The sequence below is a fragment of the Hydra vulgaris genome, chromosome 07 (genome assembly GCF_038396675.1).
Source record: "Hydra vulgaris chromosome 07, alternate assembly HydraT2T_AEP".
In the NCBI taxonomy this organism is placed as follows: Eukaryota; Metazoa; Cnidaria; class Hydrozoa; order Anthoathecata; family Hydridae; genus Hydra; species Hydra vulgaris.
The window spans coordinates 39,031,479-39,047,637 of record NC_088926.1 but is presented as its reverse complement, the minus strand read 5'-3'; the positions used below and the strand labels follow the sequence as shown (position 1 = coordinate 39,047,637).

The window sequence follows — 16,159 nt, the reverse complement described above, 5'->3', positions numbered from 1 at the left end:
AAATGAAATCTGGATTAAATTTTGTTGGCGGTGTATTCAACGATAAAGCTAGAGCAGTTGAGGAAAAAATTAATAAAGTTCACGACGATTTATCAAATGTATGAAAAATGCAGGGTAAAATATCTTCTGACAATATTGAATTAAAATTAAAAAGCGTTGATATTGAAGACCGTAACAGAAGAAACAATTTAAGAATTGACGGGGTCGTTGAAAATAACGAAGAAAAGAATATGGAAATCACAAAAAAAAAAGGTAAAGCAACTATTTAAAGATAATCTTGGTATTGAAAAAGATATTTTAATTGATCGGGCTCTATTTTTCAAGAAACTCAAATGAACTTAATTAACACACCGTATATTGATCCTTTTGAATTTAAAGTAATTGCAGATGATGGCTCATTTTCTGTATTACACATAAACATTAGAAGCATGCAGCAAAATTTTGATAAACTTAAAGAATTTTTAAATATTTTAAACTACACGTTCGACATCATATCTATTTCAGAGACTTGGCATGATACAGAAAGTTCTCTTGAATTAAATTCTAATTATATATTACCATTTTATAAACTAATAAGTCAACCAAGAGGAAATGGGAAAAAAGGAGGAGGATTAGGAATTTATGTCTTAGAAAACTATGCTTTCAAGATAAAAAATATACTATGCTTTTCAAATGATAATTATGAAAGTCTTTTCATTGAAATTATTAATAAAAAATACCGAAACATTTTAGTTGGATGTGTTTATCGTCCACCGAGTGGAAAAAAAAAAATTTCGAAACTTTTATCAAAAATACGATTATGAAAATAAATAAAGAAAATAAGACATTATATATAACTGGTTAACACAAATCTTGATGCTCTTTCTAACACAAAATTTCCAAAAATAAAATCTTTTTTTGATATGCTTTTTAAACTTAATGTCTTGTCAACTATTAATAAACCAACGCGAGTAACAAAAACCTCTGCAACAGCAATAGACAATATTTTTATCAATAATTATTTAGAAACGACATTTGAAACCGGTATATTTTTGACAGATATTAGCGATCATAAAAATATTCATAAAAATAAAAAACTTTAAATCTATGTCTGATTGTCATTCAAAAATTATACATTTAAAAAAACGAAATTTAAAATTGAGTAACACTAATAAATTAACAAGTAAACTAAAACAAGAAGCATGGAACAACGTATATAAATGTAAAGATACTAATGAAGCTTACAATGCCTTTTTAAGTAAATTTTTGGATTACTTTAATGAAACCTTATATAATAACAACTAATTCAAAAGCAATTGCTAATCCTTGGATGGATAAATCGTTATTAAAGTGCTCAAAAAAAAAAAAAACTTTACAATAAATTTTTGAAAAATAGAAACAATGATAATGAAAAAAATTACAAAAATTATAAATTTTTTTATCAAGATCTCATTAAAAATGCAAAAAAAAATATTACAGTAATCAAATTAACAAATGCAAAATTGATACCAAAAAAACATGGTCCATCAATAATCTCATAATGGGAAGAGAAAAACTAAATTCACCTTCTCTTCCTAAACGAATTGTTATTGAAAATAACGATATATTTTTTCAAAAACTAATTTCAGAAGAATTCAATAAATATTTTACAAATATTGGTCCAAATCTTGTAAATAAGATTTTACCAACATCTTTATCATTTAAAACCTATCTTAAAACCACGAATAACGTTACAATTCTTGATTATGAATTAGGATATGAAGAATTAGAGGCACCCTTTGCCTCCTTAAAAAAAAAAAAGGCTCCAGGATTTGATGAGATATCTAGTGATATAGTTATTGCAAACAAACACATAATAGACCCCTGATTCATATACTTAAGCTCTCATTAAATTCTGGGATATTTCCGGATGTACTTAAATTGTCAAAAGTAATTCCATTATACAAATGTAATGATCATTCTGACATTACAAACTACAGGCCTATATCAATACTTTTAACACGATGTTTTATTAAAGTTACTTAATAAAAAAATATATCAGCCTCCTCCAAACTATGGTTGAAACAAAGCATGAAAACAAAATCTCCTCAGAGCTCATATATTGACATGGAACATGTAAACTAGTTTTGCAATTAGTACAAATTTTCTTTTTTAAAAAACTCTAATTTTCAACTCTTTATAATAAACATGTAAATCAGTTTATAAATAAAGTTCTTCACCAGTAGTCACATAAAACTGCATATAAACTTTGTATGCAAAAGTGCTTCACTATTAGTCTCGTACAACATACTTATATAAACTATGTATTTGAGAATGCTTTAAGGCCAAGAGCATATTTTATGAGAAACACATTTGTAAATTTTTTCAAATTTACTTCAACCCATTTTTTTTTTTCGTTTCTTAAAATTAAACAATAGATAAAATCTTCATCACCAAGATAAACTTTATTGAAATTTTTACGAGTGAAAATTCTCTTGTACAAATAGATTTTGATACATTTTAAACACTTTGAAGAGTACTAAAGTAAAATGAATTTCCTGTGTTGATAGTAACACATGACTTGTATTGATAAACTTAGTATATCATTACTTTGAAATTTATTTAAAAAATCTGTTTGTTTTGATTTTCATTATATTTTTCAACAAAATCGCACTTGCCTCTCTTTTAAAATCAGCGAATCAGATTGCTCATTTTTATGGCTATTCTAAGCCTGTATATAGGGTTTCAAAATATGCCGCCGGGGCAGTATGATCTTTTGGCTTTTACTCGTTCATTTTTGCCTTACTAGAAGTGAGGTTGCAATTTAATTAACCACTATGCTTCCTAATTGATTATTCGTAATAGTTTTTCATAAGGTTATCAGCGTCAAAAAATTAAAGAAAATATTGTTTTTCGTCATAAAAAGTGATTTTTTTAAATCGTACTATAATTCAAATATATTTTTATTTAGATGTCTGTATGGATTAACAACAATTTTATTTTAAATTTGTAAGTGTTAGGTGTTTAATATAATATAAAATTTTTATTTGGCTGCAATTTATACAGTAGATATTGCTATCAATATGTTACCTATACCTATTGGGGTACATTGATCTTTGACTATGCGGGGCCCATTGATCGGAGGATCAAAGTGCCCCATAGAAGACGAAGTGCCCCATGTTTTTGTTTATAAGCAATACAGTTAAACGAATGGAATTGTATTTATAATTTAAAAAAAAACTATATATAAACAAACAATAGCTTTTAGCATTTCATTTTTTAAATCTACTTATGTTATAAGCTAGTAATAAAAATACTATTATTTTATAATATCAAAAGAATAATATTTAACATAATAATTAAAAAATATTTAACATAATATTATTATGTTAAATATTAGCATTTATTATAAACATATGTTTTTATTGATATATTTTTTTACAGATCTTAAAATGGTTAGAAATAGAATTAAAAAAACAAATAAAGTTGCTATACCAAGTGAAACAATGAAAGTAGCTGTTAATAAAGTTTTAGAAGGAACACAACTGAATGTTGTAGCACGTCAGTTTAACATAGATAGAATGACTTTAAAAAGATATTGTCGTAAAAAGAGGCTTAATCCAAATGAAGCTTTCAAGCCTAACTACAACAATAGACAAGTTTTTACAGCAGAAGATGAAAAAAGTTTATCAAGTTATTTACTAATTGCATCAAAAATGAACTATGGCCTTTCAACTAGGTCAACGCGATTATTGGCATATGAATTTGCTTTAAAAAACAATAAGATATGCCCATCATCATGGATCAAAAATAAAATTGCAGGCATTGATTGGTTGCAAGGTTTTATGAAAAGACAACCAGAATTGTCTCTACGAACACCTGAAGCAACGAGCTTCACTCGATCAACAGCTTTTAACAAACACACTGTAAGAGAGTTTTTTCAAAATCTTAAAACGGTAAGAAATCGATATAAATATAATCCTAACTGTATATATAATGTTGATGAAACTGGTTTAACAACCGTTCAAAAGCCGGTAAAGGTTTTAGCTGGTAGAGGAAGCAAACAAGTTGGAAGAATCACATCTGCAGAACGAGGAACATTGGTAACTGCATGTTGTGCCTCTAATGCTATTGGAAATTCCATTCCTCCATTATTTATTTTTCCTAGGGTAAAGTTTCATGATTACATGATTAAGGAAGGACCTCCTGGATGTGTGGGATTTGCAAATCCTTCTGGTTGGATGAACTCAGAAATTTTCATAGAATGGATTAAACATTTTGTTAAATATTCAAACTGTTCTCAGGAATCTCCAGTTTTGTTACTTCTCGACAGTCATGAAAGTCATATTTCTGTTAAAGGCTTGGAGCTTGCAATTCAACACGGAATTACAATGATAAGTTTTCCTCCCCATTGCAGCCATAAATTGCAGCCATTAGATAGAACTGTTTTTGGACCATTGAAAAGGTTTTACAATTCTGCATGTGATAATTGGATGGTTTCAAACCCAAGACCAATGACCATTTATGATATTGTTTCAATAGTTCGAGAACCGTATACAAAAGCTTTCTCACCATCTAATATACAGACAGGATTTAGAGTAGCTGACATTGAGCCATTCAATTCTGAAATTTTCAAAGATGACGAATATTTACCATCATCAGTTACAGATAGAGCTGCTCCAGATACAGTTACTATCACTCCTGTCAACAACATGGAATCTGAAATGATACCAGCACATGTTAATCACATAGAGTCTGAAATAACTGTAGTAGATATTGAAACAAGTATTTTAAACAAAGTGTCAACAAGTGTTGCTTCTGTAATCTCACCTGAGGTTTTAAAACCTTACCCAAAAGCATCTGCCAGAAAAAAAAATGTTAAAAGTAGGCAGTTAAAAACAAGGATCTAGACTGATACTCCTGTCAGAAATGAAATTCGTTTGTCAAAAGAAAAGAAAATTTTGAAGCAAACCAAAAATCAACAAAAAGTCTCCACAAAAGATAAGAAAGAAACTAAGAATTACTTGCTTAGGAATAAAAAACAATGTAAACCAAAAGCTGCTTCACAACTTGACTTTCACAAATGATGAAATATTCTTAATCAAAATATTGTACTTTTAACAAGTTTTGTAAACTTAAAAGTTGTATTCTTATTTCAGTCTTTATATTTCAGTTCTTATAAATTTCAAGTCGTTGTAAAGTTTTAAACGTATATAAAGCGGGTAGCTTATAGCTGCTGTGATTTATACATTTTTTAATTAAAAATTAGACTAGTGGGTTTAACTGCTATATTTAAAAAATAAATAAAAAATTTAGATGTATTATATGTTATACAATATTACCCTTTGACTAAATTATTTACAAGATTTAGTTATAGAAGTGTTAAACGTTTAGATAATATTACGCATATAAGATCAATGTGCCCCAAGTCGGAGATCATAGTACCCCATAGTTTGGGGTACATTGATCTTTTGAGAGGGTTGTTTAAAAGTTAAAATTATTCATGTTTATCATTTTTTTAAATCAAAATATTTATATATTCCAAAAGCCAGATAGTTCTACATGTGTTTCGTATTTAATAAGTTTTTACATCTCTTTCAGGTTCTGCGCAATTTTCAAAACACTGCTACGGCGATCAATGCGCCCCCATCTCCCCTACGCTAAAAAACTGAAGAAAAATCAATAAATATTAAAATAAATAATCCTAATAAATATATGAAAGAAATCTAAAGAAATATATGAAAAAATAATAAAAATCTTGATTTGCCGATCGAGGTTCCGATGTTTGCATGGTTTTTTTTTCTTTCTTTGCCATTCTTTTTATATATTTCGTTCATTAACGTTTTTTTTAACTTCTATTTTCATTACTTATTTACTTATTTTTTTAGCTATTTCTTTTTTTTTCTTCTTTTAAAACATTTATTTGTACTTCGTTTTTGTTGATCTTATTTTTCGTTTAATTTATAAATGTTTTCTTTTCCCTTTCACTCTTTTCCTTTCAAAAAGTTATTTTCAACCATTTAAAAAAAGCGTCCACCATTTGCGATGTCATTGCAAAGAGCCAATGAATTGATCGAGCTGATGATGCTGGTAACCATAATCCAGCAAAATCAAATCAAATTAAATGTGTTCTGAAATAGATTTTACATATAGTACATGTACTAATTTTAAGTAAACACCATAATAAGACCACTAAAACACCAAACTAAAAACCTAAAAAAAAAAAAAAAACGTAAAACAGTACAATACTTGAACGAAAAACTTTATGGAATAATAATTAAGTAAAAAGTTTAATAAATTTAGGACACAATAAAAACTTTTTAATAATTTCTCATAATAAATTATTAATTGTATTAAGAGAGTTAAATTTTTTTATTAAATATATATATATATATATATATATATATATATATATATATATATATATATATATATATATATATATATATATATATATATATATATATATATATATATATATATATATATATATATATATATATATATATATGGAAAAAAACACATACTGAAACTTTTTAGTCCCTGTGTAATAAGATATATACATATACAAAATAATCAGAAGTGAAGGGAGGTAATCCACTGTTATTTAGCGTGGTAACCCTCCCACCAAAGTTTGTACAACTATGGCAAATGCAGATGATACTGAAACCAATGCAATGATTGCTGTGCAAAATGAGTTACTATGTTTTATGAAGAATAAATTAGATGTCTTAAGTTTTGACGACAATGTTCAAATTATATGTGAGTTTTACAAGGAAGAGGAAATGTTTGATGCCAAAGCCATAATTGTTAAACTACTTCCAGATAAGCGCCTGGTAAAAAGAAGTGGGAATGATAAATGCAAAAAAACTGTTGAGGGTATGCTAAAGTTGCTTCTAGACCCAATAAATAAATTACCAAATTTTTATGCTATCAATTTATCTCGTCTTCCTCTTGTTGGTACGGAGCACATTGATATCAGTGCTTTGTTTCAGGAGGTTACCTATCTCCGATCTGAAGTAAAACAATTTACAATATTTTAGAATGAAATGAGACATTTAATGAGTGCAATGAGCAATAAAGAACCTTCTAGTACTAAATTCCAAAATGATCCTAGCAGTTCAATTAGCCTTGATGTAATTGATAATACTGAAAGCCCTTCTTCTACTAGTGATAAATCTATTAAATTTACAGGGCGACCACTGATGTCAGATATTGTTAAGAAGTGCGTACATAATCTACCTGTAACCAAAAAAGTTGTCCATACAAAAAAACACATTTTAGGTACATCAGACTCCAACAATAGACTTAAACCAATCTCTTTAGATAAACTGCCCAAGCGTAGTATTGATATATATTTGTCTCAAGATTAGATCCTTCTACAACAGAAAATGAGGTAATCGATTGCACTTATGATATTTTAAAAATTGATAATGATGACTCTGTAAAGTGTGAAAAATTAAAATCCAAATTTAGTGGTTATTCCTCGTATTATATATCTGTATCTGTAGATTCCTCCCAGTTAAAAAATAAAGTTGTTTGTTTAATGTCTACTGAAGCTTGGCCTAAGGGTCTACTGGTACGAAGATATTTTAAACCCAAAAATGGCGAATAGCAACAGCATATCTTTTTGTACATTTAACTGTCGTTCTTTTAAAAACAGTATTTTTGCAATTAAAGAATTGTGTCTTACATACGATTTTGTTTTATTACAAGAGCATCGGTTATTACCTAATGAGCTTGAATTATTAAACAATGTACATCCTGACTTTTATGGTACTGGTATATCAGCAGTGAACATATCATCTGATATATTAATTGGTAGACCCTTTGGAGGGACTGCTATCCTTTATCGAAAAAATTTGGCAAATAATATTACAATCATTAAATCTTTTGAATCCAGAATCACTTGTTTAAAAGTATCTGCCAATATAGGGCCAATTTTGCTAATAAGTGTGTACATGCCAACGAATTATAATGACGAACATTGTCTTCATAATTATATGGATATATGCTCAAAAATAAAATCACTTATACTGGAAACTGATGCTGTGAACATAGTTATTGCTGGTGATTTTAATTGTTATAATGGGTCAAGATTCTATGAAGAATTTTCTAATCTTGCTTTAGAAAATAAATTACTTAGATCTGATATAAATCGCCTTGACAATATCTGTACATATGTCAGTGACAATGGTGATATTTCTTCGTGGTTGAACCACATTCTATGCAATCCAATTATTGATAATCTAATTATATCTATTTCGGTTTTAAACAATGCTATTGCATCAGACCATAAACCATTAGCGTTTCTGATCTCTTGCTCATTAGCAAACTCATCCAAAATATATAACAACAAACCTTATTTTAATATGTCAACTAGATCTCCTAACTGGCAAACTTGTGACAAAGCTACCTTAACACGTTATGCAGAAAAAGTAGATTCTTTATTAAAATCCGTACATGCACCCCTCTATCTACTTACTAAAAATATTCCAAATGGCTACAATACAACTCATGATATTGATTTATTCTATAACAGCATCATAAATACTATGCAATCTTCTGTATCTGATACCATACCTCATTGTAATTTTAAACATAAAAACCATGAATATATTACTCCAGGTTGGAATGACTATGTTAAAGATAAACACGACATTGCAAGAGATGCCTTCAAGCAATGGATTTTTCAAGGAAAGAAGAAACAGGGTGACATTTTTGAAAACATGAAGCGCTCTCGTGCTACTTTTAAATTAGCTCTTAGATATTGTAGACATCATAATGAACAAATTCAAGCCGATTTATGTGCAAAAAATATGAACAACACAGACTCGAGAAAGTTCTGGAATAATGTGCGAAAGATCAGTAACAGTAATGCAGCGAACTTTGTTGCTAGTGTTGGAGGTGCCACAGGTGATTGTCTTATTGCTAATATGTGGAAAGTGCACTTTCAAAATTTGTATAATTCAACTAACAATGAAAAATATTACCTCAGTTTCATAAAGGAAATGGAATTTTCCACTAAAAACTCTGATATTATTGTGAGTTGCGTTGACATATCCACTGCAGTAAAAACTCAGAAACTAGGAAAAGCAGCTGGACCTGATAACCTTTGTATGGAATCTTTTATGTATGGTGGAAGTAGATTGCAGTTTTTTTTATTAGTATTTTTTTTAATTTATGCATTAAATTTGGTTATTTACCATCCACGTTTTGTGAGGCCACGATTATTCCATTAGTAAAATCTAAAATGGCTGATTTAACAGATGTGAACAACTATAGAGCCATAGCTGTGTCCTCTGCTATGTCAAAAATTTTGAGAGTCTTTTATTGCAGAAAATCAATTTGTACAACATTAATAAAAATGATGATTACCATTTTGGCTTTAAACAAAATCACTCAACAACATCATGCTCAAACTATTTTAAAAAGACTGTGCAGTATTACACATCTAGAGGAAGCCATGTATTTGCTTGCTTCAAAGACTTTAATAAAGCATTTGACAGTGTCAATTACTGGCTGTTGTTCAAAAAATTATTAGATACTGGTCTGCCCAAAAAACTTGTTAGTTTGCTTGCATTTTGGTACAGTAATCAACAAATGTCTGTTCGATGGCAGAGGACAAAATCTAACAGTTTTGGAATTGGGAATGGGGTTCGTCAAGGAAGTATATTGTCACCATTTCTATTTAACTTTTACATACAAGATTTGATTTCATCAATATCAAACCTTCGTATTGGATGTAATATAGGTGGTATATTCATGAATGTGTTGGCCTATGCTGATGATATGGTTCTAATTGCGCCTTCTTGGTTTTCTCTTCAAAAACTAATTAGCTTTACAAATAAGGAATCTTCCTTAATTAACATGTCCTTTAATACCAAGAAAACTGTAAGTATGGTGTTTAATCCAACTCAAAAATCAAAAGTTATATCAAACTCCTTCCCAAAATTATGTGTGTCAGGATGTGAAATTGCTTTTGTTGAATCTTTTAAATTTAATTATATGACCTTGGTCATATAATTAAAAATGACCTTACCGATGATCTTGATATAATCAAAGAGGTGAAGGGCCTTTACACACGTACAAATATCTTAATTAGACGCTTTCATTTATGCTCTACCAGAGTGAAGGTTAAACTGTTTAAAGTATATTGCATTTGTTTATATGGTGTTCCTTTGTGGCAAAATTATAATGATAAAACAATGGCACGCCTTCAGTATTGCTACAACAAATGTGCTAAAATGTTTTTCGGATACAACAAATATGATAATATATCTTACATGCTTTTAGAGTTCAGACTACCATCTTTTCATACAATTATCTTAAGCTATAGACATGCTTTTCGTAAACAGTTGATGGCTTGTACCTTGGTGAATCACTCTATGAATTCAGTTAATCAAAGTTTAAAATAATACTTTTCTTTGAAAAAAAAAAAAAAAAAACTATGGACCTGGCACCTAATTTGTACATGCCTGTTGTCTGAAATATATTTTATTTATTTATTTATTTATTTATATATATAAAGACCTCAGTGAAAAAACCGGCGTTGTCACATTTAAAAAGTATTAAGAAAGTATATGTTGATCATTAATAAATGTTTTTATTTAAAGCGAAGAAAAAAAAATTTGTGTATAAAAAATTACAAAATGTTTTGTTTTGAATAAATTTTAAATAAAATAATTATAATATAAATTTTTTTAAATTGCTTAGTTTCATTTGTTTTAAATAAAGACTTTTATTAATGATTAATAAATACTTTCTTAATACTTTTTAAATGTGACAACGTCGGTTTTTCCACTGAGGTCTTCATATATATATATATATATATATATATATATATATATATATATATATATATATATATATATATATATATATATATATATATATATATATATATATATATATATATATATATATATATATATATATATATATATATATATATATATTAAAAAATGTAATTGAATATAATTAAAAAGTATTGGAGTTTTATGCCAATAAAACTCCAATACTTTTTAATCACATTAAAGAATTGGAGTTTTATGCCAATAAATGAATATTAAGTTATATAGTTAAATATACAATTGATGGCAAAAAAAAAAAATTGTTTTTCTTTGTAGACAAAAAAAATTATCTGTACTTGCTTTTTTATGTGAGCATATGAATTTTCTGAATCGTACCTCCAATTGATTCATTTAAAACCTATTTAAGTTCATCGGGTGATAATTGATTATTTGACAGTGAATTAATGATAAAGAAATTGAGAAAGCTTTGTCGTTTTTTTTAACTTTATTTAGGTGCATCAAGAAATCCTTACGGTCTTATCTCAAAGCTTTTTCCCTAACCAATGTCGCAAAACTTGCCCAGAGGTGGGGTCTGAACCACGGATCCTTTAATTCTGAAGCAAGTGCGCGAACACTGAGCCACGGCTGCATCGCTGCTTTATCATCTTTAAAAATGAATAAATCCCTGGGTTTTGATGAAATATCAGCTAATATAGTAGTTTTAAACAAAAATAACATCAACAAACTTTTGTTTAAAATTTTCTTAAACTTTTAGTAAGTGAAATTTCCTAATATAATAAAAGTAGTAAAAGTTTACCCAAAAGGCAAAAACAGTTCCAATATCTCAAATTATTGATATAAATTTGAATTATCCGTTTTCTCAAAAATAGTTGAACGTGTTATGTATAATATAATATATGGTTAATTTGCAAAAACAAACTCTTTTACCTCCAGCAACTTGGTTTCCAGAAAAATCATCAACAGAGCAAGCAATTACTGAGCAAGTTAACGAAATAATTTATTGGTTTGAAAAAAATCAGTTCACAATTGGAATATTTAAAGATCTCTTAAAAGCATTTGGCATAGATCACTCCATACTTTTAGAAAAGTTAAATTTCTATATTGTAACAAACAAAACATTTAGTTTGATTAAAGGCTTCCTTACTAATCGAAAACAGTAAGTACCCAGATCTGGTACATTAGTTATTACACAATCCGGATTCTGGCACATTAAATATTTTGTGTGGAGTTCCACAAGGTTTAATTCTCAACCCTCTACTGTTTTTAATTAACATAAATTATTTATGTAATGTATCCGCAAATTAAATCCTATTATTTATGCTTACGATAATTTATTTATGCCCAATAATGATATTAATCAAACTGTAAAAAAGTTTTTAAAAAACATAACGCTAGATTTCGCGTTTTTTAACAGGTAATCGCGTTTTATAACAGGTACTGTTATGCTCAATGCATAATTCGAATAAAAAAAACATTACGGCAAATACCGTATATATATATATATATATATATATATATATATATATATATATATATATATATATATATATATATATATATATATATATATATATATATATATATATATATATATATATATATATATATATATATATATATATATATATATAAATATATATATATATGTGTGTGTGTGTATCCTTCCTGATGATCCAGCAATGGTGAAACTAAAAGTTGAAGAAAAAAGTTAGATAAGTGTTTTTTACTAATTTATATATATATATATATATATATATATATATATATATATATATATATATATATATATATATATATATATATATATATATATATAAATTTTTACAACTTTCTTATATATGACTCTGTTGTCTGTTGCCACAGCCTCTTCCCAGTAAGCACGGATACATATAATAAAAGTACTATTTATGTTTTTACGACATGTGTTTTGAGGGTGGAAAGGAAGTCCGTATGAAATTACTTACGTTTTTTAGGGCGTGTTTTACACGTCTCAAAGAAACCTTTTTTAGATGGCTTTTAAACGTTTATAAAAGGTGTATGCGATTCGTTTATTAAAGGTGTATGCGATTCGCTAAAAAATTTGTGACTCGTACTAATAATGAAAAACAGATAGTTTACTGATGATTTAGCAAAGATTGTTTCTATAATTTCCAGAACGAAAAAGCTTCGGGTATAGATAAAAAGTTAAATAAGAATTTTTTATTTATTTAATAAATTAAAAATACAGAATTTATCCTTTATTTGTAAATAAATGTTACAAGAAACCATCTTTCTCTTTTTCAACGGCTCGAGGCGCACGTTTTAATTGTTCACTAATGAACGAATCGATCACTTTTGCTGAATTTACATCTGATACTAATGCAGCTAAAAAAATGAAATGATAGTAGAACAAAACACTTCATGAAACTAGTAAATGAATCTAATATTCCCTCTAACATTTTGTCATAAACAAAATTTGTTTTAACATCTTTAAAAACTTTTAAGTTAAGTAAATACTTACCAAAAATTGCTTTACAGAGTAGGGTCTTTTTAAAAGAACGTTTGCCCTTACTTCCGGTCTTATTAAACTAGGCTTGTACACTTTTATCAAGAGTCTCGTTAATGCATCTGCTGACGAGCTGCGAAGCTGTTGATTGTTTATAATTCAACTATATTGAAACAACAAGTTTTATAAGTCACAACTTTACTATAATAACACTTACCAAAATATTAAATTCTGCTTCAGTCGCCAACTTTTTTTCAAAAGCATCGAACTCTTCAAGGGAATGACACTTACTAATAAAAAACGAAAAACTTTCTGGGTTAATTCTCCGTCCTAGACTTTCTAGGGTAGCGAGAATTTCTCCTTGGGTTGACTTAACTTCTGTCACCTCCATAAAAAATACATTTTGCCAACCTAAAAGTAACAATAAAAATCGTGATGCCAGTCTACTTTATATTAGTCTACAACCCAAATGGCAAATGGACGGTAGTGACAATTGCAGTCCATTTAACATTACAACTCTTATCCCCAAAACATAGATATGAACTTAGTAAGTGCAAAAAAAAAGGTGTAGTTTTAATGGTGAAACTTTTGATTAAAAGGTGAACAAATAATACTCATGGCATGTCATGGATTTTTGTTGAGAATTAAGACTCTATTATGACATATATAATATATATGTTATAATAGATAATATCATACTTAAAAGATAGTTAATATATAAAATCATACTTAAAAGATAGTTAAACTTACGTCATTGATCCATGTACTTAAACGAAGGAGGTGGTTCTCTGTAGTTCCCGAGTAGACCGTTTCTGTTTTTAGCCTGTCTAGTTGACTCTTGGGAAGAACGGTTTGATAATAAAAAACTAAAGGAGCACTGTGGTGAAACTGACTTATGCCTTCTTTTTCTTCCTTCTTTCTGTTACACTGAAAAAAGCAAAAAAACTACCATAAAAATATATTTCCGTAAAAAGCTGCTTCTTCGCTTAATGCATACAATAGGATTTATGGTATTCCTGATATAGTATATAACAATATCCTTTGAAGAAACAAAAAAAGTAAAATAGTTATCTAAAAACTGTTTGCTATAGCACAAACACTCATAGTGATCTTCATCAACCAATTTTTGAAGAAACACAACACTATGCTCAGTTAAAAAACAAGAATCTTTTTTGGTGGTGGTCATTCTGTTGGTAACTTTTTTAGGTTGGCTATAATCACTAAATTCATCCAATCTTTTACATACTCGAGCCATTGAATTTTGTTTGCTTCTTACCAATCTTTTCAACTTCTGAAGATAGTTTTCAAACTAAAAGGCAGATAACTTATTAAGCGAGACACCATAAAGCTCTACATCATCACAAATGTGTAAAAGGCCTTGTACATTGTATACACAAAACAAATCACCATAAACCTCACCAGAATTAACAAAATACTAAATAAGTCGTCGAGCATTTTCCAGATTTGAATTTTTTCAAGGCATCATCACTTTCACATAATAACATTATAGCAACAAACAGACTTAAAAAATGCTTGTAAAAAGAGCTACCAACAACACCCTTCAATGCAACCATACCAGTATAAGGCAAAAAAGATCTGAGCTCGGTAGCTTTCCATCGATCAAGTTCAGTTAGTGTTCTTGGCTGTCTGACAAACTCGCTTGGTAGTTTACCATTTAAAACAGCAACCTTTTCAGAAATTTGATTTAATATATTAACACACAATTTCCTTTTACTTGTTCCTTTGATAGTTCCTTTAAGGTAACACAGCAGCCTACGCATACATCCAAGACACACTAAATGCATGTAGTCAAGTAGAAACATATTAATAAAATTTACAGATGTAACTTCTCTTAAAACTGTTTTACTGAGTTGATGTTTTTCTTGACATTCTTTTGACAACTTCCAACATAATTTTTCTATTTTCTATTTTACTATTTTCCATACCGTATTTTTTTTTTTTTTATCTAAAAGAAATTATACATAAAGATACAGAGAAATATATAATATGCTGAAATATACGCAAATTTATGCAAATACACTTACATGTCCACAAATAACAGTCTTAATTTATTAAAAGAAAAGGAAATAGGCTACAAAAATTAGAAAAATACGAATAACCAACTACAAACAGTGAACAACATCAATTCCACTTGAAACTAAAAATTTATCAGCTCTAATCGGCTTGTAGACCTTGCTTGAAAGACCGCGTGGAGTAAAGAAACGCTTTTAGAAAAGTCTAGAACATGGATGGCCAAATAGCAACTCGCGAGCCGCGTGCGGCTCTTAAAACGTTATTGCGGCTCTTTTCAAAAGTTTTATTGATTTACTGATAATAAAAACTTGAATTATACATTGCGGGAAAACACATTGCTTGAAAAATGGATATAGCGAAAGGTGATAATAAAGCACTTCTCAATAAAAGTAAGAAAAGAAAATTTAAAGATAAGAACAGATCATTTCATGGTGATTGGACAGAAAAATACACATTTATTGAAAAATAAAATAAACCTATGTGTTTAATTTGCAATATTGAACTAGCTCATAATAAGACATGTAATGTTAAACGTCACTATGAAACAAAACATATATGTTTTTCTGAAGAATACCCAAAAAATTCATGTCATAGAAAAAATAAAATCGAGTTGCTTAAAACAATATTTAAAAATCAAAAAATTAATATTTTATCTTCCAGCAAAGAATGAAATATTACAACAGAAGCAAGTTTTATTATAGCTTGGAACATTGCAAAAAGTAAATATCCTTACACCGATGGAGAGTTTGTAAAACAAAATCTTTTTTCAGTGATCTCAGTTTTAGATCCTAATAATAGAAAAATTCGAAGGTTAATTTCAAATATTTCTGTTTCTCGACACACAACTGAAAGGAGTATATCTGAGATT

General features: G+C 28.3%; 1 protein-coding gene and 1 long non-coding RNA gene across 2 annotated transcripts; one reads left to right on the top strand and one right to left on the bottom strand.

Moving 5' to 3' along the window:
• Positions 1–3,410: 3,410 nt before the first annotated feature.
• LOC136082760 (tigger transposable element-derived protein 4-like) lies at positions 3,411–4,868 on the top strand. The gene has a single exon (XM_065802183.1). It carries the CDS (start codon positions 3,411–3,413, stop codon positions 4,866–4,868), a length of 1,458 nt encoding a protein of 485 aa, XP_065658255.1.
• Positions 4,869–12,962: 8,094 nt separating this feature from the next.
• Positions 12,963–14,717, bottom strand: LOC136082468 (uncharacterized). Its single transcript, XR_010639714.1, has 3 exons — positions 14,008–14,717; positions 13,273–13,668; positions 12,963–13,136 (listed from the first exon to the last, which is right to left on the bottom strand). It is a non-coding gene; the product is annotated as an uncharacterized LOC136082468 (long non-coding RNA).
• Positions 14,718–16,159: the final 1,442 nt, after the last annotated feature.